We start from the raw sequence: 21,760 nt of genomic DNA, 5'->3' as shown, positions 1-21,760 counted from the left end.
GCGGAGATTGACCCACTATGCTGTTTGCTTTCTGCATCTACGTCATATCGCTGAGTTTACTTTTAAATGACACAACTTCCCCCTGGCCTTTATAGCCTATCATCTAGTTAGGCTATAAAACATATTATGTTTTGTGATAAATGTTTTTGTTAAAGGATCCCAATTTCGTTTCAACGTTTTCTCTGCCCCGTGGCAAACTTAGTAGAATTGTATGAACTTTGTTTCAAAATTGCAAAACTTCTCTATTCCCCATAGCAACATGTGTAGAATTACAGGAAATTAACTTTAACATAAAACATTTTCTCTCTGCCGCCAAGATGGGGGGGGGCTCACAAAAGGCTATAGGGCCGGCCCTGTTGGGTGGGTGACAACGGGTGTAGAGTATCACACAAGCCAGTTGTTAGGGCCAAGGGGCGGTCCTAACTCCCTCCCTCATTTCCTTGGTCACCGCAACCAAGGCCTGAAATACTTAGTAACTCCAAAACACTTCAATCAGTGTTTTGAAAACAGTGGCTCCCACATGCATTCCACACAGTAGCCTTTAGACTTTGGAGTACAATGAAACTCTGATACGACTTTGTAATGAAAGAACTGGAAGACCAAGGTTATCTAATTTTGTTTGACTTAACATGCTAGTTTGACATATGGCCATTAGGTTGTGCTGGACAAATATCTCATGATGTACTTTCTTTCTGTCAAGTGAAAAGATACAGCTGTTGTAGTAGAAGACAGAATGAGGAAAGCTCATTTTTAACCCTCACTTGTAAAACTGCATTATTGTCGTCTTTATGTATGTTTATCGATATTTGTTTGTCCAATGCCAAAGTATTTTAAACATGTGTACAGTATATCAAATGTACTGTATTTGTTTTTGCCTTGATCCTCATTACTGTGGAGAACATTGGTGAACGTCAGAGTTTCTGCTCAATGACAAGACAGGAAATCCTGGTCTGATTGTGGGTGTCTATGTGAGTGTTACTTATTAAATCATAAGTCAATGTAACGTTGTTGAGGTATTTTTGGGGCTGATTTAGTTTGACTGCACAACTTCCCCCTGGTTTGACTGTATGTTGCTAAGCTAGAAGCTGCTGGTTTATGACAGAGTGGGAAACCAGTGAGTCGAGCTCATGCTCTCCCTTCTATCACAGGGTCCTTGTTCCAGCACAGGGACATGGCTGCCAGACAATTAGTGGTTGATTGAGCTAAGCTAGTGGAGCATTGCTTCTTTGCTCTGTGTTGCCTGCTCCTTTAGACAGTTTTTCTGGTGCTGACCTGTCTTCCTGGAAATAATTTCAATATGGTGTGTGTGTGTGTGTGTGTGTGTGTGTGTGTGTGTGTGTGTGAGAGAGAGAGATCGGGGGGAGGAGGGGGTAATTGATGACAGATCTGTTTTTGTATACTACCAGCAGTATACTGTATATACACAACATGTGGGTACCATTTCTAAAGAATAGGCTAGATGGGATGATAGACAAATATTTCAGAAGATTTTTCATTGGAAAATCATTTTTGGATTTAGATTCTTGTCAGTGCAAGTGGGTTCTTGTCCTTTTGTTTTTGGATTGTTCTCTTGTTCCACTGAAAAGCAACAGACAGCACCTGCCAATTGACTACTGTAAGTACTTTATTTGCATGTTTCAACAGCATCTCATTATGATTAGTCATACTCTATCAATGTGTTGCCTGTGTGTACAGACAGATACAGAACCATGGACAATATAACACTTCTCAAACTATTAATAATAACAAATTGGACTTGTTCAAGGACATTGAGTGCAGAGTTCCATAGATTTGGTAGTATAACAGATGTCTCATTTCACTCTCACCTCCACCATCAGTTTGATCTAAAATCCTCCAGATAGATGTGTATTCCGCGCAGTTCCGACTCCCTTTAGCAATGACATTACATTCTGATATTTATTACGTTCCATGGGTTCTGCTGATTGTGGATTCACAGTGCAACACCACCAGCTCTGTTGTTATAGGTCTCACCTTATCAGTTTCCAGATGTTATTTTAATATTAAGCCATATCAGGAATATCAATATTTTTAGCAAGGAGCCTGTACTATTTGTAAAGGAGGCTGTGTTTCACACTAAATGTGTAATTGGCATGTACTAGCCAAAACTAATGAATTCCACTAAAAGCTTAACAAGTCATAATTGTGCATCCAGTCAGGATGCCAAGATGATCTCCCTCGGGAACAGCGTGGCCAGGTTCACTCAAGATTCTTCAGTGGTTATTGACAGGATCATTTATTAGATGTTTTTGCACAGAAAGCAGAAGGAATGTGGCTCAAGTTCATTACATAATCAAAAGATTGACTTGAACACTGTGTCTTTAGAAAGAACCACACTGACCATGCTGGATTTGCTGGACTTAGTTAAGTGCTTTTAGAGGTTTGGAAGAGCACACAATTGTTTATTGTACTTTTTAATTGAGAGAAGTCAAGTAAACACAATTTATCCTTATGACATTTCAAGCTGTGTTTGTGCTGTCTTGAGAAAATATGCAATCGCAGATGTCAGAGTGACCTGTAAAAAGACATTGGATAGGCCAGAAAATGAGCTAAAACCTGGGGGAGGTCGGTAAAGCCATAACTGCAGCGGCCGTGCAGCTGTACTGAATTGGACTCTGCTATTTGCACTAACATCACTGCTCGAGCACCACAAAAGGCAGGTCTGTCAACATTGCAAAAGGTGTGCAGACGAACCGCATGATTGAGTAAAGATCTGTTCTCTCACACTCCTTGCTTTGCAAACAAGTGTTGAGTAAAAGCCTGGTAATTGAGTTTAATGTGATTTTACAGAGCTAAGTGGGATGTATGCTGTGGATCACGCTCCATCTGAAACTGTTCAAGCGTGTGCAGCAGTGGCAGTTAATCACAATATTTAAGCTCCGTTTTAATGACACCCTCCCTTCTCCCACTGTCACTCTTGGCAGGCAAACTAGTCTCCTGAGGTTTTACAGATGCCTGGCTCACGGAAATCTTAACTCTCCTCGTCCTCACTGATGAGCACCGATGAGGGGAGACAGAGGAATCCAGGTTGGGAATCTAAGATACAGGACTCCATTTACTGTCCTGGGTTTGTTTTTGTCGCTCACATGTGATTGATACTGACTATCTCGAACTCTCCCAAGAGAAGTGGCTGTCATTCCCCCATTCGCTGCTACTGTAGCAACATAGGCTACAGCACAGGAGGGTCTTTGAGCAAAGTATTATTACATTGAACAGTACTTGAAGTCTTAAGATTACCGGTAGGAGCCATCCATATGATGAAGTATTGTTTTTGTAGAGAGAGTGAGAGAGGGTTGTTGGCTGATATCCTCACCAATACCATGTGAGGGACTAGTGATCTGGGTCCATTCAAAACAGCAGCCAGTTTTCATTATTTTGTTGTTAGCAGTTTTGTCAGCTTTGGTAGTTTGAGTCAATTCTCTTAATTATCTGAATCCTTGAGAATTCATCCCAGTCTGTGTTGATGGGCACAGAGCCAACGCTTTAAGAAATTCAATGCTCAGCTCAAGGTAGCTAGTATTTCTCGGTGTGTCTGCTTGGCCTGTCTGGGCCTTGATGATGAATGTGTTATCTCAGCAGTAATGTCTACAGTCAGGAGATAATATGTGCCTGTTGTGCCAGATGCATAGCATGCTTCAAAATGTAGGGCCCACTTAAGGTCATAATATCACCCTTGTGGTATATTTATGCATCATCATCATCTGGAGCCCAGTTTTTCAATTTTTAAAATCTGGATCAGAATATTATGTATTCTGTAATCTTCTTTTTTTGTGATCCAGGATCAGATTAATTAAGTACCTGATGTGTCAGCTTTAAGAAATGACCTGTTTTGTTCCCACGGGGACATGTTTTGTATAAACAGACCAGATATGGTTTAAACATCCTGATCCTACCAAACTGTCAAGTCTCTTTTCCCTGTTTTCATAAGGAGCGTTTAGCTGGGCTGACGTTTGATAAGTTAGCCCGGAGAAGCCCTGGGAGGAGGTCAGAACGTCTAGTCCTCTTACGTAACACCAGAGTTAAGTGAGCAGTGAAAGTGCAACTGAAATGGTATCGGTTGCATTCGTATCGTGTCAGTTGACACTGTTCTGTCATGTCCAGGTTTAAGCCTTAGCAGCGTTCTCATATTCCTTCACTATGACTGTTTGTCCTGTGCTGCGTGCACATAATATTGTGTGGGTGTGAGAAAGCCCTGCTGTTATGTCTGTGTGTGTCCTGTCTTCTGTGAGTCAGCCTTTTTTAAAAATAATTAAAAAAGATGTATATTTATTGAATATTCGAAACATACAATATAGTTGCAGTGAAACCGCTCAATAACTGCATCATACCAGTCATCCAACAGATTCCCATTCAGAGCGACACACAGAAGCATCCAGGTTCAATGCCCTGCTCAAGGGCATGTTGACCGATCTACCACCAGGCCAAAAAACGTGAACCCGAACCCTCCAAGATCCCCCCACAGTTCCCCAATAGCTGTCCCTCAACCATTCGAGACCCCTCCCACAGTCCCCCCCAGGAAGAAAAAACCCCCCCAATGAATTCCATTCCCCACCCTCCAAGAACCCCCCCAATGCACCAACAACCAAGAGAATGAACTAAAGAGAAAAAAGGAAAAGACAGAAGAAAACAGCCAACAACAATGCAACAAAATATATAAAAAGATTATAAATTTAAAACAAAGGACATCAAGGACAACTAAAATCATAACAGCAATGCCAACTGTATATTATGTTTGTGTGCATGTCTGGCACTATTACATGCATGTGTGTGTTCTTGTATGTTTTGAATGACAGTGTGTGTGTATATGCATGTGTACAAACACCTGCACGGCATCCAACCTCAGGCAAACCGGCATTAGTTGTAAAAACACTGCCACTTAGTGTCATTCAAATGTACTTTTTATTATGTTTTTTATTTTTTTAATTAAAAAAATTAAACTTTTATCTTTGACCATCATTCTATCTCTCACACAGCAACTCCACTCCCACTTGTCTCCAATTCCACATACCAACCCTCAGCTTCCCTCAGCCCATCCCATCTATCTCTGCTGGCCACCCACTTCGGGTTTCTACGCAACAATATCTTTCATCTGTGAGTCAGCCTTACCTGTGAGAAACACACACACACACACACACACACACACACACACACACACACACACACACACACACACACACACACACACACACGTCTCCTGGCTCAGACATACAGTATTATCTCCAGACAGATGCCAGACCAAAGAGCATTCAACAACAAGGACAGAGCTATGATATTTTCCTGTTGCGCCTTCAGACAATCCTGAAGGCAGTGAGTTGCAAAGCTCCAATGAGAGACACCTCAGACGCTACAGTAATCTGTAGATAATACAGTGTAAAACAATATGATAATTCAACAGATATCACTGTCAGATAACACATTTCTTACAGTCAGGTAAATCATTCCTGGCTTCTGTAGCAGTTGCAACATTCCTCCACTCTGCCCCACAACTACTGAGTCATTTTTCCACTGCTCTGTAGGCGAGAGATATTGCCTGATTCCCAGCAGTAGCAGAAAGTACCCTTTTTTGGTCATATCTGACTGGAATGGGAGGCCAAAAGCCAACTAGTCCATAGGGGGGAACACAGTGGACCTAGCCAAGCTGCACGATTGCAACTTGGCCTGGGCTGCTCCCGTCTTGTTTCATAGTCAGAGCTGTCATGCCGGGAATTTCTGATTTAATACTCAGATAAGAAAAGTGATTAAGCAAGCATGAAATTAGATTTATACATAGCCTGCTGGTAATTATACTGTATGTAATTAAAACTGTTTTTCTGTGGTATTCTGAAATGGTCCAATGGCTGTTATCAGCAAATACAGGAAGTGATCTGAAATTATAACCAGGATACAAGCCAAGGCATTCCAACAGCAATATGTTTTGTTGTGGATTAGTAATTGGTAACGGGGAATCCCATGTGGGTCACCATTCCTGAGGAGCGGGAAGTAGCTAGGACTAAAGCAGCAGTTCTGCATGACTGCTGTGCAAAGTGCTGTGACCAGCCATGCCTGGGGCCTGGCCAGTAGAGGGGTGTGATGATGGTGACAGTCCCTTGATGATCCTGTCCTCACTGTGGTCTCTGTTAAAGCTGTGTGGTGACAGTCGCACACCTTGATGACAGGTTTCCAGGCCAGAGATGGCGGCCATTTCTCACAACTAATGCTTATGTAGAATGCTACTTTCTTATCTATTTTATAGCATAAAGATGGTTTACTCAGAAGCCATGAGTGTGTTTGCCCTGTTTCTCTGGCAACATTCCCCAAAAACTTGCTCTGTAAACAAATAATGTATCCCATGTGTATGACAACTTTGACTTGATATTTGTTACAGAGCAAGTTTTCTGTGATGGTTGCCAGAGCAACTGGTCAAAAACAGGATTGTTATGCCATAAATGACCCCATTGCCTCTGAGTATATCAAACCTCATGCCAACCTGATGGATGTACGCTAATTGCGTCAGTAAACTCAGTCAATAAACACAAACCCTATCCTCTGAACACCAGTCCTCCTGTACCCCTAACAGCACACATTTCTGTTGTAGCCCCAGACAAGCACACCTGATTCAACATGTCAACTAAACATCAAGACCTCAATGAGCGAGTTTGTCTGGGGTTACAACAAAAGCGTGTGCTGTTGGGGGTACTGACTGGAAAACATTGGTCCGTGTAACAAATGCCTTTTGTAATGGAGCGCCATGAAAGAAGAGTTCACTTAACATCCAACATGTTACTAGAGTGATGTCAAGACAAAGTATTGACACAATGTCCTGAAGACCAAGGACCTTCACAACAAATATACCCATATAGCACATGTGGGGGAGAGTTGTCTCTAAGATGGATTCCTAGACAATTAGCACTCAGACAGGGCTGTGGATAGGACTCTGAGGGAATGTCTGACCTAATAATCAAAGTACTGTTGACATTTAACCCTATGACTTGGTCTCCACTCCCTACATTCCTTTGGCCTGACTTGTACCTCTGTCTCAGTGCCCAGATACAAAGGAATGTAAATGGGGTGGACAGGACTACCCAATACCATGTTTTCCACTCATAATGGAAACTAGCTGGATTTTGTTTTCCAATGTCTTGTCCAGAACAAAGTGAACCTGTCGTGTCCATGGGCCTTTCATGTTGGCGGAAAGATCTGTTGATGAACTCAGCAGGTGTGAAGGTGTGGGTGGGTGAACCTTTGTTCACTATAAATATCGACTCTCCCTTCCTGCTATAAAATTCCTTTCTCTACACGGTATTTACATGGCAAAGTATAGTGTTTGTTGCACACAAGGAACTAAAGGACCCTGAGCTACTGTAGCCAGACACCATTACCACATGTTTTAATCATTTACCTTCAATTCTGGAATCTGTGGTAGTTACTCATTCAACGAATGCCAAGGATAGGTTTTAGATTCCGTGCTTACATTGGTACTGGCATAGAATAACAAGTTCACATTTCTTTAGTTTCATTTCGTGATCGTTTGTGAATCATTTCTGAGTTTATTTCAAAATGAATTTTACTCCCAGATCTGTTTTCATGGTAACTCCTCACAGATTTACTGGAACAGCTCATGCACACTGTGAAATCTTACAGCAAGAAGTAGAAGTTTGGTTTCTTTGTATTTTTAGCCGAAAGGGGTAATCATGTTAGTTGTACTATACTGTGTGGCTCTCTGTGACTGGTCGTTGAGTTCCCTGGTTGGACTTTCCACTGGGACAGACCACTGTGACCAGACTGAGTGACTCATGCGCTACCAAAGCAGCCAAAACACGTCTTTGTGCGGTTCGCCTGACATTTCCAGTTCTCCACCCATGCATCAGAAATGGAAAAATGAAATGGAGGAAGAGACCGGCAGCTAGCTGGGCAGTGGCCTCTTTCCCAGTTCTGTTCTTACTTAATCCACCCGTTTCCCTCCCCCTGTCTTTCCCCTCTCTCTGAGCAGTCTGGGAGGAAACACTGCCCATTCTGACTCTGAACAGAGAAGGCTACACCCTACAGATGTGTCTGGTAGAGAAGAAAGTGGTTATTCGCAACCTTTGACCAAAAATGTATATGACTCATGCTTGAAGTCTGTTATTCTGAAGTGACTGTTCATCATCTGGTGCTGCAGGGTTGTTTATGTAATCTAAATGTAGTTATAAAATTGGCCTAAGATAAAATAGGCTGAGATAACTGGCCAATTACTTTGCGCTGTTTAGTCTTTGCCTGTCTCTCCATTGCGCTAAGTTTGCTGTTTGTTCATTCCAATTTTATCCTATTTTAGAGCACAAGCTTTAATTCTCATTCATGTCAGGTTACAACACTGACCATGACTGGGCTCAAACCACCCAGAGCGAAGCCAAAGACGTTCTCCCTCCTACTCTATAATAGATTTCTGTAAAAACACAATTTGATGTATGAATATAATTGGCCTACTTCCTCCAAGGAAAAACTCCATGAAACATTCCTGTGTATTCCTTTGAATTGGATGGGATGAGAGACAGAATAATAGTGTGGATGATCTATATGGACCTAAAGGGCTCACTTGTGATAACCTGCATGGCTAATCTCCTGGCCAGAGAGTCCAGTGGAGCCCAGCGATGCAGAGGAATGGCAGGTATGCAGTATCGATATTCTGCACGCCCCATCTGGAATCAGCTTGGAATGCTGTCTCCCTGATACACCCGCTGCTTCACTTTCATCCCTCTAATGCAAGGCGGCTGGAGATCTCTGGCTCTACAAAATATATCTGTATGTGTGTGGAGGACAGCTATACAACACTAGCCAGTGCATGGTCAGGTAGAGAGGAGGAACCACCATCAGCAGACTGACTTTTACACATGTTTTACATAACAACTGGAATGCAGGAAGAGACAAGTCAATCATGATTTGGGCAACAATATTTTAGGTATAATAACCTCTCTCAACCTTTCCTTGATATTTTGGTCTAGTTTTTTTTCTTCTTAATTGAACAAGTATTCTAACTAAACACTACAAGTGTATCACCATAGAGACCAAATAAGGTCAATGGTACTTAAAGCAAACAAAATGCAGACTAGCTAATGTGAAGGAAAATAAACCAAAGCAAGAGTGCACTGTGAGTAATAATGTGAAATAGCATGGGAATTGAGGCCCAGTCCAGCAGTCGGGGGGTATATAGAGAACTTTGGGTCAAAATGAAGAATAAACAGAGATTTCATGAGAAAAAAATTCTGTCTAGACTGGTAACAGAGCTGGATGAAGTGCAGTGGCATAGGGACAATTATTTTTGCAGCTCTATAAAATGTTGTGGGATTTTAAGTTTGTTGCTTGAATAATATTGCGTTTCACCTCACATCAACTTTGCAGGTGTTCTGTATGCATTTAGAGGAAACAAACTGACTTTTCATAATGTACTATACATGTTACACTAAATGAAAATAGACACACACACACAGACAGCCAGTGCATTGTTTATTGTAATTGTCTCATTTATCATTTTTTAACAATGAACTGTTATTCTACGAGTGTTGTGGTGTGTCATGATGAGGATGATAATGATGAGAGAGAAGATGTTTTTTGACTGGGCAGTTATCTTTGCCATCCATCAGTGTCTGGGTGACAACCACAGTCTTTGTTCGGAAATATTTTGTATGTTTTTTCTCGACAACGTAAAAAAAAAAAAAAGCACAGATGAAAACAAAGAGTGGTCTGTGGTCTGAGGCAGCCATTGGATACTGTAACTAAAACACAGTCATATCACTTTCCATATCATGACTCAGTTTTCCAAAAGAACCTTGGTAGGAGCATCATTAAATCTCAGAGCCGTTTCCCAAGACCATCGTTATTAACGTTGCACTTGAAAATGTTTGGAATCTAACGCCTGCCTCAGACCACTGGTAATCTAACGCCTGCCTCAGACCACTGGTAATCTAATGCCTGCCTCAGACCACTGGTAATCTAACGCCTGCCTCAGACCACTGGTAATCTAACGCCTGCCTCAGACCACTGGTAATCTAACGCCTGCCTCAGTCCACTGGTAATCTAACGCCTGCCCTCAGACCACTGGTAATCTAATGCCTGCCTCAGACCACTGGTAATCTAACGCCTGCCTCAGTCCACTGGTAATCTAACGCCTGCCCTCAGACCACTGGTAATCTAACGCCTGCCTCAGACCACTGGTAATCTAACGCCTGCCCTCAGACCACTGGTAATCTAACGCCTGCCCTCAGACCACTGGTAATCTAACGCCTGCCCTCAGACCACTGGTAATCTAATGCCTGCCTCAGACCACTGGTAATCTAACGCCTGCCCTCAGACCACTGGTAATCTAACGCCTGCCCTCAGACCACTGGTAATCTAACGCCTGCCTCAGACCACTGGTAATCTAACGCCTGCCCTCAGAACACTGGTAATCTAACGCCTGCCCTCAGAACACTGGTAATCTAACGCCTGCCCTCAGAACACTGGTAATCTAACGCCTGCCCTCAGACCACTGGTAATCTAACGCCTGCCCTCAGACCACTGGTAATCTAACGCCTGCCTCAGACCACTGGTAATCTAACGCCTGCCCTCAGACCACTGGTAATCTAAGGCCTGCCCTCAGACCACTGGTAATCTAACGCCTGCCCTCAGACCACTGGTAATCTAACGCCTGCCCTCAGACCACTGGTAATCTAACGCCTGCCTCAGACCACTGGTAATCTAACGCCTGCCTCAGACCACTGGTAATCTAACGCCTGCCTCAGACCACTCGTTGAACAGCTAAGTGGGTCGTTAGTAACTGCCAAACAGCTTACTGACTGCACACTGTACTATTAGCTACGTTAGTTCTATTAGCTATGTTTACTATGACATTACTTTAGCTAATAGGGTGACAATGATGTAGCGGTTAGGTTATGATATGATGGTATGGCTTGGAAAGTTTTTTTTTGCCTGGTCACAGACAGCTGATGTGTTCTGCAGTGAAGTCCACAAGCAAAGGGAAAAGGTGAGAGTAGGAGAGGGTGTAGATGCGAGAAGGAATATAATGAGCTGTTTGTATGTGCCTACAGAAGTGAACTGTTTGCATGTGATCAGGGGGTGTATTCATTCCACCGATTCTGTTGAAAAACATTTCTTAAATGGAACAAAATGGGGATAAACATACCTGAATTTGTCCAATACCTGAATTTGTCCAATAGAAAACTTTTGTTTACAACTAATGATTACACCCTAGATCAGCTAGATGCAGGCAAGTGTGTGCAAGGCGGTATTGAATGTGTAACTGTCTGTCCACGTGTCACTGTCTCACCTCAAATCTTTCTCTCGACCTGTGCACCTACGTTGTCAACTTTCATTCATAGGCTAGGTTGTACGTAGCAACCTCATAATGGGTATAGGGAAAATTTGAGTATAATGTTGTAGTCTGAAGCTGTGCACCTAAATTATTGTCCTCCCTCATCTTAAAATGGCACCGACCGCCACTGATGGATGCCAAGGGAAGCCAGGCTTCCCCAAAAAATGTACCAAGAACAAAATACTACATTTGGATACATATTGAACTTCCATCCTCTCAGGCCGGGCACACAATGTATGAATTTATGGTTGAATCAGATTTACCGTTATAATCATTAGCTAGTACGGAGAATTGAAGTAAAACCACAAGTCCAAATCCCTATCTCCGTCCATGGCTAATTTAGGAAAGGGCCAATAGGCTAATGTTAACTAGCTGCACATGAAAGTAAGTTAGGCTAGCGAGCAAGCATTTTAGCCAGGACTTCCAGGACAACAAAAACTAATAGTGTGTACTGTATGACAACATGAAAAAAAGGAGGATGTCATTGGCGTTGCTCTGCAAGTAGGGTGAGTCACATGTTTTTTTTCTACTTACACACACTCACAGAAATCAGAACAATGGAAAGCCACATTATATTTAGCTTACATTGATCGGACTAAATTGTTTTTGGAATATTTTAGTTGTCACTGTATTAGACTAAGCATAGGTTATTTGATGTTTAAAATGTTGAAGTTGAAATGGCGCTGAAGTTGAAGTGGTGCCTTTTCTGTCCCCAGGAAATATCTCTTCTTATTTAGTCTAAAATGTGTATTCCGAAAGGCTGTCCTATACCTTAAAAATACAAAAATATGGATCTTGCAAGGGAATTTTATGCATTTTTTTTCAGTGGATGTAGGCATTTTTGCCATGTCCCCGGGTGTTATTCCATGAAAAATTACTCCATCATTCCTGTAGAGAATTTTCTGTTTCCAAAAGGTGTCAAAGTTCTCTATAAAAGTTATGCCAATAGAGCTACAGCAGTCTTTTAACCAGATGTGTAATGCCAGTAGCCTGCTGACTCTTTCGTTGCAACGGCTCAGCGATGGCACAGGTTCTGAAATAATCGTCCGCTTTTTGGTGTCTTTCAGAGCTAGAATCAATTTTTAAAAATCCCGTTTCAGCAGTTCCAAGCTAGCCCTCTTAATGTTGTTTCAGCCCGCATGGATTATGACAGTGTCAGCCCACGGCAGTTGTCGTAGAATGGTAGGAAGCCACCTAGTAATGTCCTGTACTTGTGCCCCAGAATAACACATGGTTTTTGCCCCAGGAACCGAGATGTTTCTCACCATAGAGCTTCCGATGATAACAGCTGATGAGTGGTTCAGGAGACCCCTTGAGGACCGATGGAAGCTGGGGCATGGTGGACCCAAGCCAGCCGTAGAATCTACCATGGCTGACGAAGGGGCCGGAGCCTCAGACTCTCGCGGTCTGATGAAGGGGGAGCTCGGAGGATTTGAACCTGAGGTAGAAACCTCCTGGGTTGGAAACAGGGTAGAGGACGATGGCGCGGCAATGCACTATCATAGCTAACCCATAGAGCAAATATTACTTTCAGCTACGATCTTTTGTAAAGCACTATCAGTAGGTAACCTATAGAAGAAGATGGAGCAAATATGACTTCCACCTTTATGATCCGTGTAAATAATTGTCCTTCTCTGTTCAATGTGCATTTGTTATTAGTTTCAATTTGTTGTAGTAAAGTTGCTATTTTGACATTAACCACAATCCATTATGAAACGTGATAACCTAGAAAACCTGTTTGTTCTACTATGCAGCAATAGTGCATGTTTGGAGTAAAATGTTCAAAGAAGTGCACAGCCATTGAAAGAAAATAGTCAAGATTCTGGTAAACATTTTATTGGACAATGAAGGTACATCACATCAGGCAAATTCAATTGGACAGAAAAAAAACCAAGATGACAATGGTAGAAAAAGAAAGTTAATAGATATACAGATATTTTACTTCATCCAATTGCTAGTTTAAAGGTCTAAAACATTGGTTAAACCAACTTTGTCCAAAATTTGTATTATAAACGTATGTATGCCTACATGCGTAAGATAAAAAAACACAAAAGAAACAATGATGAAATAAATATAGTGATGAGATAGCTTTCTTCTTATCCAGCTAGATGTTATTGTATGCCTATGAGGTGTCGTTTGGTGTTGTACGTTAAGGATGATGGGGAACGATGGGTGTGGTCTCACAGTTTCCTCTCCTTGGTCTCTGTGCTGGAGGAGACAACTTTCCCGTCCACCAGAGTCTGTGTGACGGTCATCACCTTGGTCTTCACTGTCCGCTGGTCCTCCAGAGCATCCTGGAGCCTTGAGAGAGGGAGAGAGTTTCACAACTGTCAGCCAACAGAAACCTGGTTTCAATATGGCTACTTGTGCCTCCAAGATAGAAAATGGCTCTTTTAGATTACCATTTACCCCAATAGTCTCTTGGCCGACAACAAACCTCGTTATCTTTCTCAGGTCTACTTCATTGGTTGGAAGTACACGTGCAACACCAATTAAGGCTATCTCACCCTCTGTCTTACTCACTTGAAGTCTCCTCCGTCCAGCAGTCTTCTGTATGTGGTGATCTCCGCCTCCAGCTTCATCTTGATGTTGAGCAGGTGCTCGTACTCCTGCGTCTGCTGCTGGATGTTGGAGCGGAGGTTGGTCAGCTCAGACTCCAGACCCACGAGGATGTTGTTCAAGGATTCCATCTCCATGTTGTAGCGCATCTCTGTGTCACGCAGGGTTCCCTCCAGAGAACCTTTCTGTTAGAGAGAGAAAGAGGAAGACCGTCAGGACAGGTGGTTGGACTTGTAAATTAACATGAACTTAACCAATGGCATTGATGCCGTGATGTATTTTGTACACACTGGCTGGGTGAGTATAGTGTTATTGAGGGATCTTACCAAGCTCTTCTGTGAGTCCAGCTCAATCTCCAGTGTCTGTAGCTGTCTGCGGAGGTCGTTGATCTCCGTGTGGGCGCCCTGCAGGGCCTCTGTGTTCTGTGACACCACAGACTGCACCTCTGTGATCTGGAAGGGATAGAGGATATAGATGTCAGTTTAAAAATCATTGGTTTAGAGGGCGTTTCTGTGGCTGTGCATGTGACGGTTTCACTGTAAAGTCAGCACTGTTTTCAAGTGATTAAGCTGCTAGGTGTTACCCGTGTTTCGTGCCATGCTTTGAGCTCCTCCTGGTTCTTCAGGGCCTCCTTCTCATACTTGGCTCGGACCTCAGCCATGATAGCGGCCAGGTCCTGTCCCTTAGGAGCATCCACATCCACCTGCACTCCAGACTGGGAGATCATGTTACGCATCTCCATCACCTCCTGTTTGGCCAAATGGACAACAACGTTAACATTCATTAAGCAATATGTTTTCAAGACAGCATCCATGTTTAGGCCGTTTGCTTGGGTACTCAAGGGGCCCCCTGGGTGAATCCTATGGTTGCGCCGCACCTACCGCTCCGTTGCTAAATCCAAAAGTTCTCACACAAAACACCCCTGTTTATACAGTAAGGTTGACTTTGTCTCCTATGTAGGCATGTTAGGTCTTACTCTTGCTAAACCATTGTAATGACAAGGAATATGGTAAATATACATTTGGGGGTGCAAGAGAGGTGGGGTTGGGTCATGTGTATTATATATGGTTTGGTGGTTGAGGGGTGGGGTTGGGTCAAGAGCTTACGTTGTCGTGGTTCTTCTTCAGGAAGATGAGCTCCTCCTTTAGAGACTCAATCTCGCTCTCCAGGTTCATGCGGCCCATGTTGGTGTCATCAATGACCTTCCTCAGGCCAACAATGTCAGCTTCAACAGACTGCCGGATGGACAGCTCGGACTCGAACCTGCAAGACACACAGAAAACAGCATCAGATACAGTGACCTGGAGAGCTACGGTGGAATATTCTCTAAAGTGTCACTAATAGTATAGAGGGTATGCAGATAATGTGGCACATCAACTGTCTTTGTTTTGTTTTCATTGGATGTTCATCATGCTGCCGTTTAATTAAGGTGTGTCAGCAACTGACTGATGGTTTTGTGCTCTACTAAGCATTACTTACTTCACCCTGAAGTCATCAGCAGCCAAGCGTGCATTGTCGATCTGAAGACACAGACGGGCGTTGTCTTTTGTGGCATCAAACACCTACCAACGACGAGGAGGAATGAGTTAAAGTCAACACGCTTTTAATTTCATTTTTTTCACAACAGTTTCAATACTTTTCTGTAATGAGTATCAAGGTGAAAAGGCAGGTGTGGGAATTCCGAAGGCAGTGACAGCCAGGAGCAGTGAAGGCCAGCTACCCCACAGCCATAGTGTTGGTTCTCCATGGTACAGTAGATAAGGGTGGGGATGGATGCGTGCAGGTTACACAATCTGGGCAATCATTAACAAACAGCCAAGCTGCTGGTGAGCTAGTTGATGTGTCAGGAAGAAGGCAGCGGATTTGCATCAGGTGGGATTTGCATTTGTGTGTGTGTGTGGGGGGGGCGGCGGGATGATTACTGAGTTGGATATCCTGTTGTTCCTGGCAAGATAAGCCTTGTTTTTTGAAGGATGAGCATTTGAACTAGCAACCACATCCTGGTATCATGACAAAGAAAAATAAACCTGTTGGGACTCTAATCTATGGAGTTGGGGGTCAATTAGATACCATGGGCAGTTGGTAAAGCCAACAAAGGCAAGCATTAATAGCAAGGCAAACATCAGCCCTAACTCCCTTCCTCCCCTAACCCTTTATGCAAGGCTTCATAATGAGAGCCAAAACAAGAGCAGCAGACTAAACAAATATTTAAACCACTCATGTTGCTTTTACCATTTCTTTTTTTCAAGGCTGAGTTCAACGTCCTTATTCAGATTTTTTTTCCGAAGCAAAGCAATAGGAATGCTGTGGTGATAGTCTGTCCTATTTGCATTTTGTCTTTCGCTATTGGTATCTGACATCTACCATATAATCTCCATATTTTGCATAGTTACTCTGTCACTTTGGGTTGTTACTTTGGCATGTTGCTTCAGCAAGGTCCAAATAGCCAAACCATAGTAGGATGACTGGAATCTTCCAGAATCCAATGGAAAGAGTTTTTCAGTTATATCTTTTTATAAAAAATGTAATATAAAGTACAACAGTAACTTGTTGCAAATGCATTAGGCCTATAATTTGATTTATAACAGATAATTAGCCTATTTTGAAGTATCATCAGCTCTCATTTACAGTTGGATGACTCACAGAATGTTCTTAATTTCCCCACAGTGTACACACATAAAGGAATTACAAACCCATATGTACATTTTTCAGTATATATATGAATGTAACACTATCAGATGAATGGGATTGGAATTACTTAGACGGTTAGATGGACAACTTCTTAATGGCACACATTGACTCAAACTGATTACCATGCTCCACCCTAAAAGTAAGGACCACACCATCAACTATACTATAAGGTGTGAGTTCCCTTCTCTCTCATTGATACTAGTGAATTGTATTTCCATTTAACTTTTATACACTCACCAAAGCAGAGAGACAATATAAAAACAACCTCTTGAACTGTAACAGCTATCCTTGCTTTCATGGGGAAACTTGTCAGTGGTTACAGTATATCATCGATAATCCTTTTATTGCTAACCATCTATGTGTCCCAAAAAAGCTAGCTGGACCCAGAACTCTGGCCATGTCAAAAGTCAGCTAGCAGAACCCCTTGGAATTCCCCTTCTCATTGCTTTATGTCTACCTTTGGCCTTCTGTCTGGAGATGCTGGCACACTGCCATCACTGATCAGCACTGCTCTAATGAACAAACCAGCTGACCTGAGTCTTTACTACCAAGGGGAATAATCTGACAAGGAAATGAAGTAGGGCCACTGTGTTCCCTCTTTCACTCCCAAACTACATTCTGACACTCTGTTACTCTCTTTTCCGTTGGGTCAGCCAATTCTAGGACAGTGAACTTGCATTTGAAAGATATATTACTTCCCTAAAGCTCTATAGTAGAGATTCTCCAGCATCTCTAATATTAGCCAATAGTACCCTCCTTCCTCCCACAGCCCTCTCACCTTCTTCCTCAGGTCATCCAAGATGGCGTTGTAGCGGCTGTAGTCGTTGACGCCTGGGCCTCTCTTCTCCATGGCCTCCCTGATCTTCAGCTCCAGTTTGCCATTGGCCTGCTCCAGGTTCCTCACCATCTCCAGGTAAGAGGCCAGACGGTCGTTGAGGTTCTGCATGGCAAACTTCTCATTGCCCATGATGTTGGCGGTGTCCCCGCTGGCGCTCACCTGGATGCTGCTGGACATGGAGCCCCCGGATCCTCCCATCCCCATCCCTCCCATCCCGCTGCGCACACCTGAGTAGGACACAGAAGAGATGCGGGTCCCCTGACCCCCAGCCCCACCATAGGTGCTGGCGGCCCGGTAGGCGGGAGCAGCAGAGCTGCGAGTGATGGAGTGGCTGTACCCACTACCAGGTCCCCTGACGCTGCTTCGTTTGACACTCATTTTCGTTGGAGCGAGAGAGACTGAGAGAGGCACAGAGAGTTAAGAGTGGGCCAGCAGAAACCGGAGCACACAGACACAAAGAGCAGAGGCAGAGAGGAAGCCGTTCTAACTATATAACCCTGCAGGCCCCCACAGTCCCTCCCACTAGAAACTCCCCTCTGCCCAAGTTCCCTCCCTCTCTCCTCTATGCCCCAAAAGCAGTTTTCATACTCCTTTGTCCTCATGTCTGGCTTTGCTCTCTCAAAAGTGAAACTTCTTCAAATGTGAGTGATGGTACTATTTTTGTTTGCCTCAGTTTGTAGCTTTTCCTGTCAAAATCCCTTGGTAATTTGAGATTGCCATCTCTTTAATTGTAATGTCACAGAATAAGTATGGACGGGTAAAACAGAATGATGGTGATCAGAAATATTTTCTGTTTATACATATTTGTGATTAATTCTGTGCCCAAATATGATAATATATTATATTAACTACTTGTGTGTGAATTGTATTGTGTTATTAATGTATTTGTGTTCCACTCCATATACAGGGTTTCTCAATTTCCTCACGGGCATACCTTGAAAACCTGGAATCGCATGCAACTCATGTCCCTGCCAGTTTGCATCACAAACCACACAGAAAGTTTATGGGGCAATTCAGGATTGATACATCCATTTTTGCACCTTTTAAATCAATTATATATAGCCATTGATTCTTGAAGAATATAACTTATTTGCATGAGCTTTGTTCAACTGTTAAACACATCAGAACCCAAAATATAAGCTTATTTTATACAAATAATGAAAAATGAAACAGAGTAGACCAGTTAAACCCCTCATTATTAGTACACCACATGAGATTATGTAAAGAACCGGACATGGACCTAATTGTCCTCCACCTATCTGAGGATATGAGTTCCAGACAAGATAAACAAAAGAACAATTAACCTAGCCCTGTGCAGACATGCAGGAACAAAGACAACTCTAATCTTGTTGTAAACATATCCGGAAGAGACCCCCTGTAATTTTACCCGGGACATTCCCCACTGAGATATGGAAAGCTGCAATTGGCTCCCAACAAGAGAAAAGTCTTCCCTGTGGCTCAGTTAGTAGAGCATGGTGTTTGCAACGCCAGCATGGTGTGTGCAACGCCAGGGTTGTGGGTTCGATTCCCATGGGGGGCCAGTACCAACAAAAAGAAAATACATGGAATGAAATGTATGCATTCACTGCTGTAAGTCGCTCTGGATAAGAGCATCTGCTAAATGACTAAAATGTAAAAGTCTTAAAGGCGTTTTTTTCTTCTCAGATGCCGTTCCCTTGGTAGTAAATTGATACTGCCCCATTCATTCTCAGAGCATAAGAACAATGCAAAGATAAAGGTGGTAAGGGTGAGCTCTCTCTTCTCTTTATCTACCGCTCTCTTTCTCTCTTTATCTACCGCTCTCTGTCTCGCACACTCTCTCCTTGTGGATATCTTAGCAGTGTACACACAGGCACCTACAGTATTTACACATAGTATCACCAATAGTATAGCAGTGTTTGGATATACCTAATATAAGAAGCCATGAACAAACAAGCCTGTCCTACAAAGCCGATAAAACAAAGATCACTTTCTTTATGCTGCCTGTGGTATTATTGTCTCTTCTCTCATCCTAGTAGAAGGTATTTCTGTCCCAGAGAATCAGGAAGGAGCATGAGGCAGGAAATTAAGTCAAGAAAGAATTCCTTACAAATGTAAAACAACTATCTTTGCCTCTCTTGGAGGCATATGCGTAGTTAGACCCATGAGAAACTGTTTTAGACAGTTTGAGAAAGTACCCTATGTACAGTAGATATTCCCTTTTGGTGTGGTGGTTATAAAATAATGGAATGTTTCATCCAAATGCAGTGAGCCATAATGTGAGTTATATTTTCCAAAGGCACAGCCACCCAGACCTCATATGGTATTTTTTATGGTTTGCTAATGTTAGCATTCCAAGCTCATCCAGTTGTAAGGCTGTGCCTGCAGAGTCTTGCCTGGTCCTCCCTGGTGCCACACCAGCTTGGGACACAAAGATGTTGATGGGGGCTAATGCGGATGGGGATAACTGGCTCAATGTGGCCCATCCTGTTGGAGCTTGTCTGTCTTATCTGCAGTGTTCCATCTCATAAGCAAACCACCCTGCTAACCCACCTTTTTAAAATGAGTCCTCTTTTTCACAATCTTGGAAAACACAGCGTTATCTTAGGCCAGAAGTCAATCTGATTGCCCTTGTAGACAGTGCAACTTTTAAAGGCAATGTAACCGCGTTCGCCGAGATCGCTTTCAAGCTAAACACTGCAAATGTCGGCTCAATTGGAAATGAACTTTCAATGTCAAGCATGCTATAACTAGGATCTAACGCATGACGGATTTAATCCTGGCCTTAGCCTCTGTACGAAGCTTCCCGGTTGATGGAGACTTGGGAATATGGTGATGTAAGATTAGCGGTATCTCTATTCTCAACATAATGTCAGTAAACTCATGATAGTTTATGGTCCTTCATAAACAGGTTGTAAAAAGGGCTACTTAATGGTTCCTGTGAAACCAAAGGACAACTTTAGTGATTGTAAGTCACACTGGATAAGAGCATTTGCTAAATGACCGAAATGTGAGGGAAATGTAGGATAACTTGACTGTAGGCTACTATGGCACCATATTGTTTCACATTATGAATGAATCATACCTTGAAAAAACTTGGAGAGCAGGTGTATAGCTAGGGTTGCCTGACAACTTCACGAAAATGATGTGCGCGCAGGGGTAAAAGGAAGTGTGTTTGTGAACTGTCAGAACCATTTTGTGTTTTGAGGTGTTTGGACTTATATCATGTCTATGCTAATATGGATCAAATTCACTAGCTAGCTAACCAACAACTGTAATGATGTATTTGAGAGACAAGTTCTTATTGTGCAATTTTTAAAATGCTTTTAATCAATAAACATTTGGAGACATATACCGGCCTCTAAAATCATTGATGGGTAGCACCATTAACTTATGGCATCAGTAATTGTCTTAAAATAAATAAGTATAACTGTAAAATAATTTGCATATAGGGAGGCACCAGCTAATCTGGTTATAATGCGGACACATCGGACGGATAAGATACACATTTTAATACAATGTGTAGACGCGACAAACCTTGATCAGATAGTGATTGGATTATATTGATCAGATCACGAAACTCACATCGCAAGGTGTAGACGAGGCTACGGTGATTGAGTCATACCAGTTCTGTTGAAGGGAGGAGTGGGTTTGCCGGGTTGCACTTTTACTTTTAAGTTCTGGGAAGAGTTATTTGGACTGTCCTCAGATAAGCCTCGTAACCTGGCCGTGATTGGCCCCATTGAGTTCTGGCTTTGGGCCATCTTCAGAGAGCCCTTTTTCACTGGAGTATGAAGGAGTTTCCTCTTAGGCTCTGACTGAGCAGGATTGTTAGACGGTTTGTAAGGCTCTGTTCTCGCCATGCCCATCCTGTTCAAGTCCAAGGAACACCCACAGAGGACTTTATATCTAAAGCCAGCCACTGGAGAGACTAGCCGACCCAGGGTCAGTCTCTCAATGTGACTTGGCAGGACATCTCTCACCCCTGAAAATTACAACTGACAATAGACCTTTCCCAGAAACTCCCATTAAACACACAAAGCCCCTCTGATCAACTAGCTACAACAGGCTGTCTCATGTTGATAAACAACAAACAAATGTGCATGTCACATGGATGGACTTGTAATGTAGCATGACATAAGAAAAGCTCATCTGATTCATAAGACTGCAGATGCAGATGGCTGCAAACAATTATCAGGTGTGCTCAACATTCCTCTGAAGGTGAATGGTGCACCACAGACATCACATCACTCACATAGTGTAAACCCACCTGACATCACAGGTGTGTGTGTGTGTGTGTGTGTGTGTGTGTGTGTGTGTGTGTGTGTGTGTGTGTGTGTGTGTGTGTGTGT

At 42.8% G+C, this 21,760-nt stretch overlaps 1 protein-coding gene across 2 annotated transcripts; it reads right to left on the bottom strand.

Moving 5' to 3' along the window:
* Positions 1-13,161: 13,161 nt before the first annotated feature.
* LOC106566972 (keratin, type I cytoskeletal 18) lies at positions 13,162-18,274 on the bottom strand. 2 transcript variants are annotated; one of them, XM_014135681.1, is made up of 7 exons: positions 17,370-18,274; positions 15,380-15,462; positions 15,007-15,163; positions 14,484-14,648; positions 14,227-14,352; positions 13,849-14,085; positions 13,162-13,642 (listed from the first exon to the last, which is right to left on the bottom strand). In XM_014135681.1, exons 1-6 carry the CDS (start codon positions 17,805-17,807, stop codon positions 13,861-13,863), a joined length of 1,194 nt encoding a protein of 397 aa, XP_013991156.1. In that variant the 5' UTR covers positions 17,808-18,274; the 3' UTR covers positions 13,162-13,642; positions 13,849-13,860. The 2 variants fall into 2 exon arrangements, with proteins under 2 accessions (XP_013991156.1, XP_013991155.1); XM_014135680.1 differs by having other exon boundaries at positions 13,865-14,085.
* Between the last annotated feature and the right edge of the window lie 3,486 nt (positions 18,275-21,760).

This window comes from Salmo salar, chromosome ssa13 (assembly GCF_905237065.1).
Source record: "Salmo salar chromosome ssa13, Ssal_v3.1, whole genome shotgun sequence".
NCBI lineage: Eukaryota > Metazoa > Chordata > Actinopteri > Salmoniformes > Salmonidae > Salmo > Salmo salar.
Note: the sequence above shows the minus strand (reverse complement) of the source record. Positions and strands in the feature narration are given on the sequence as shown.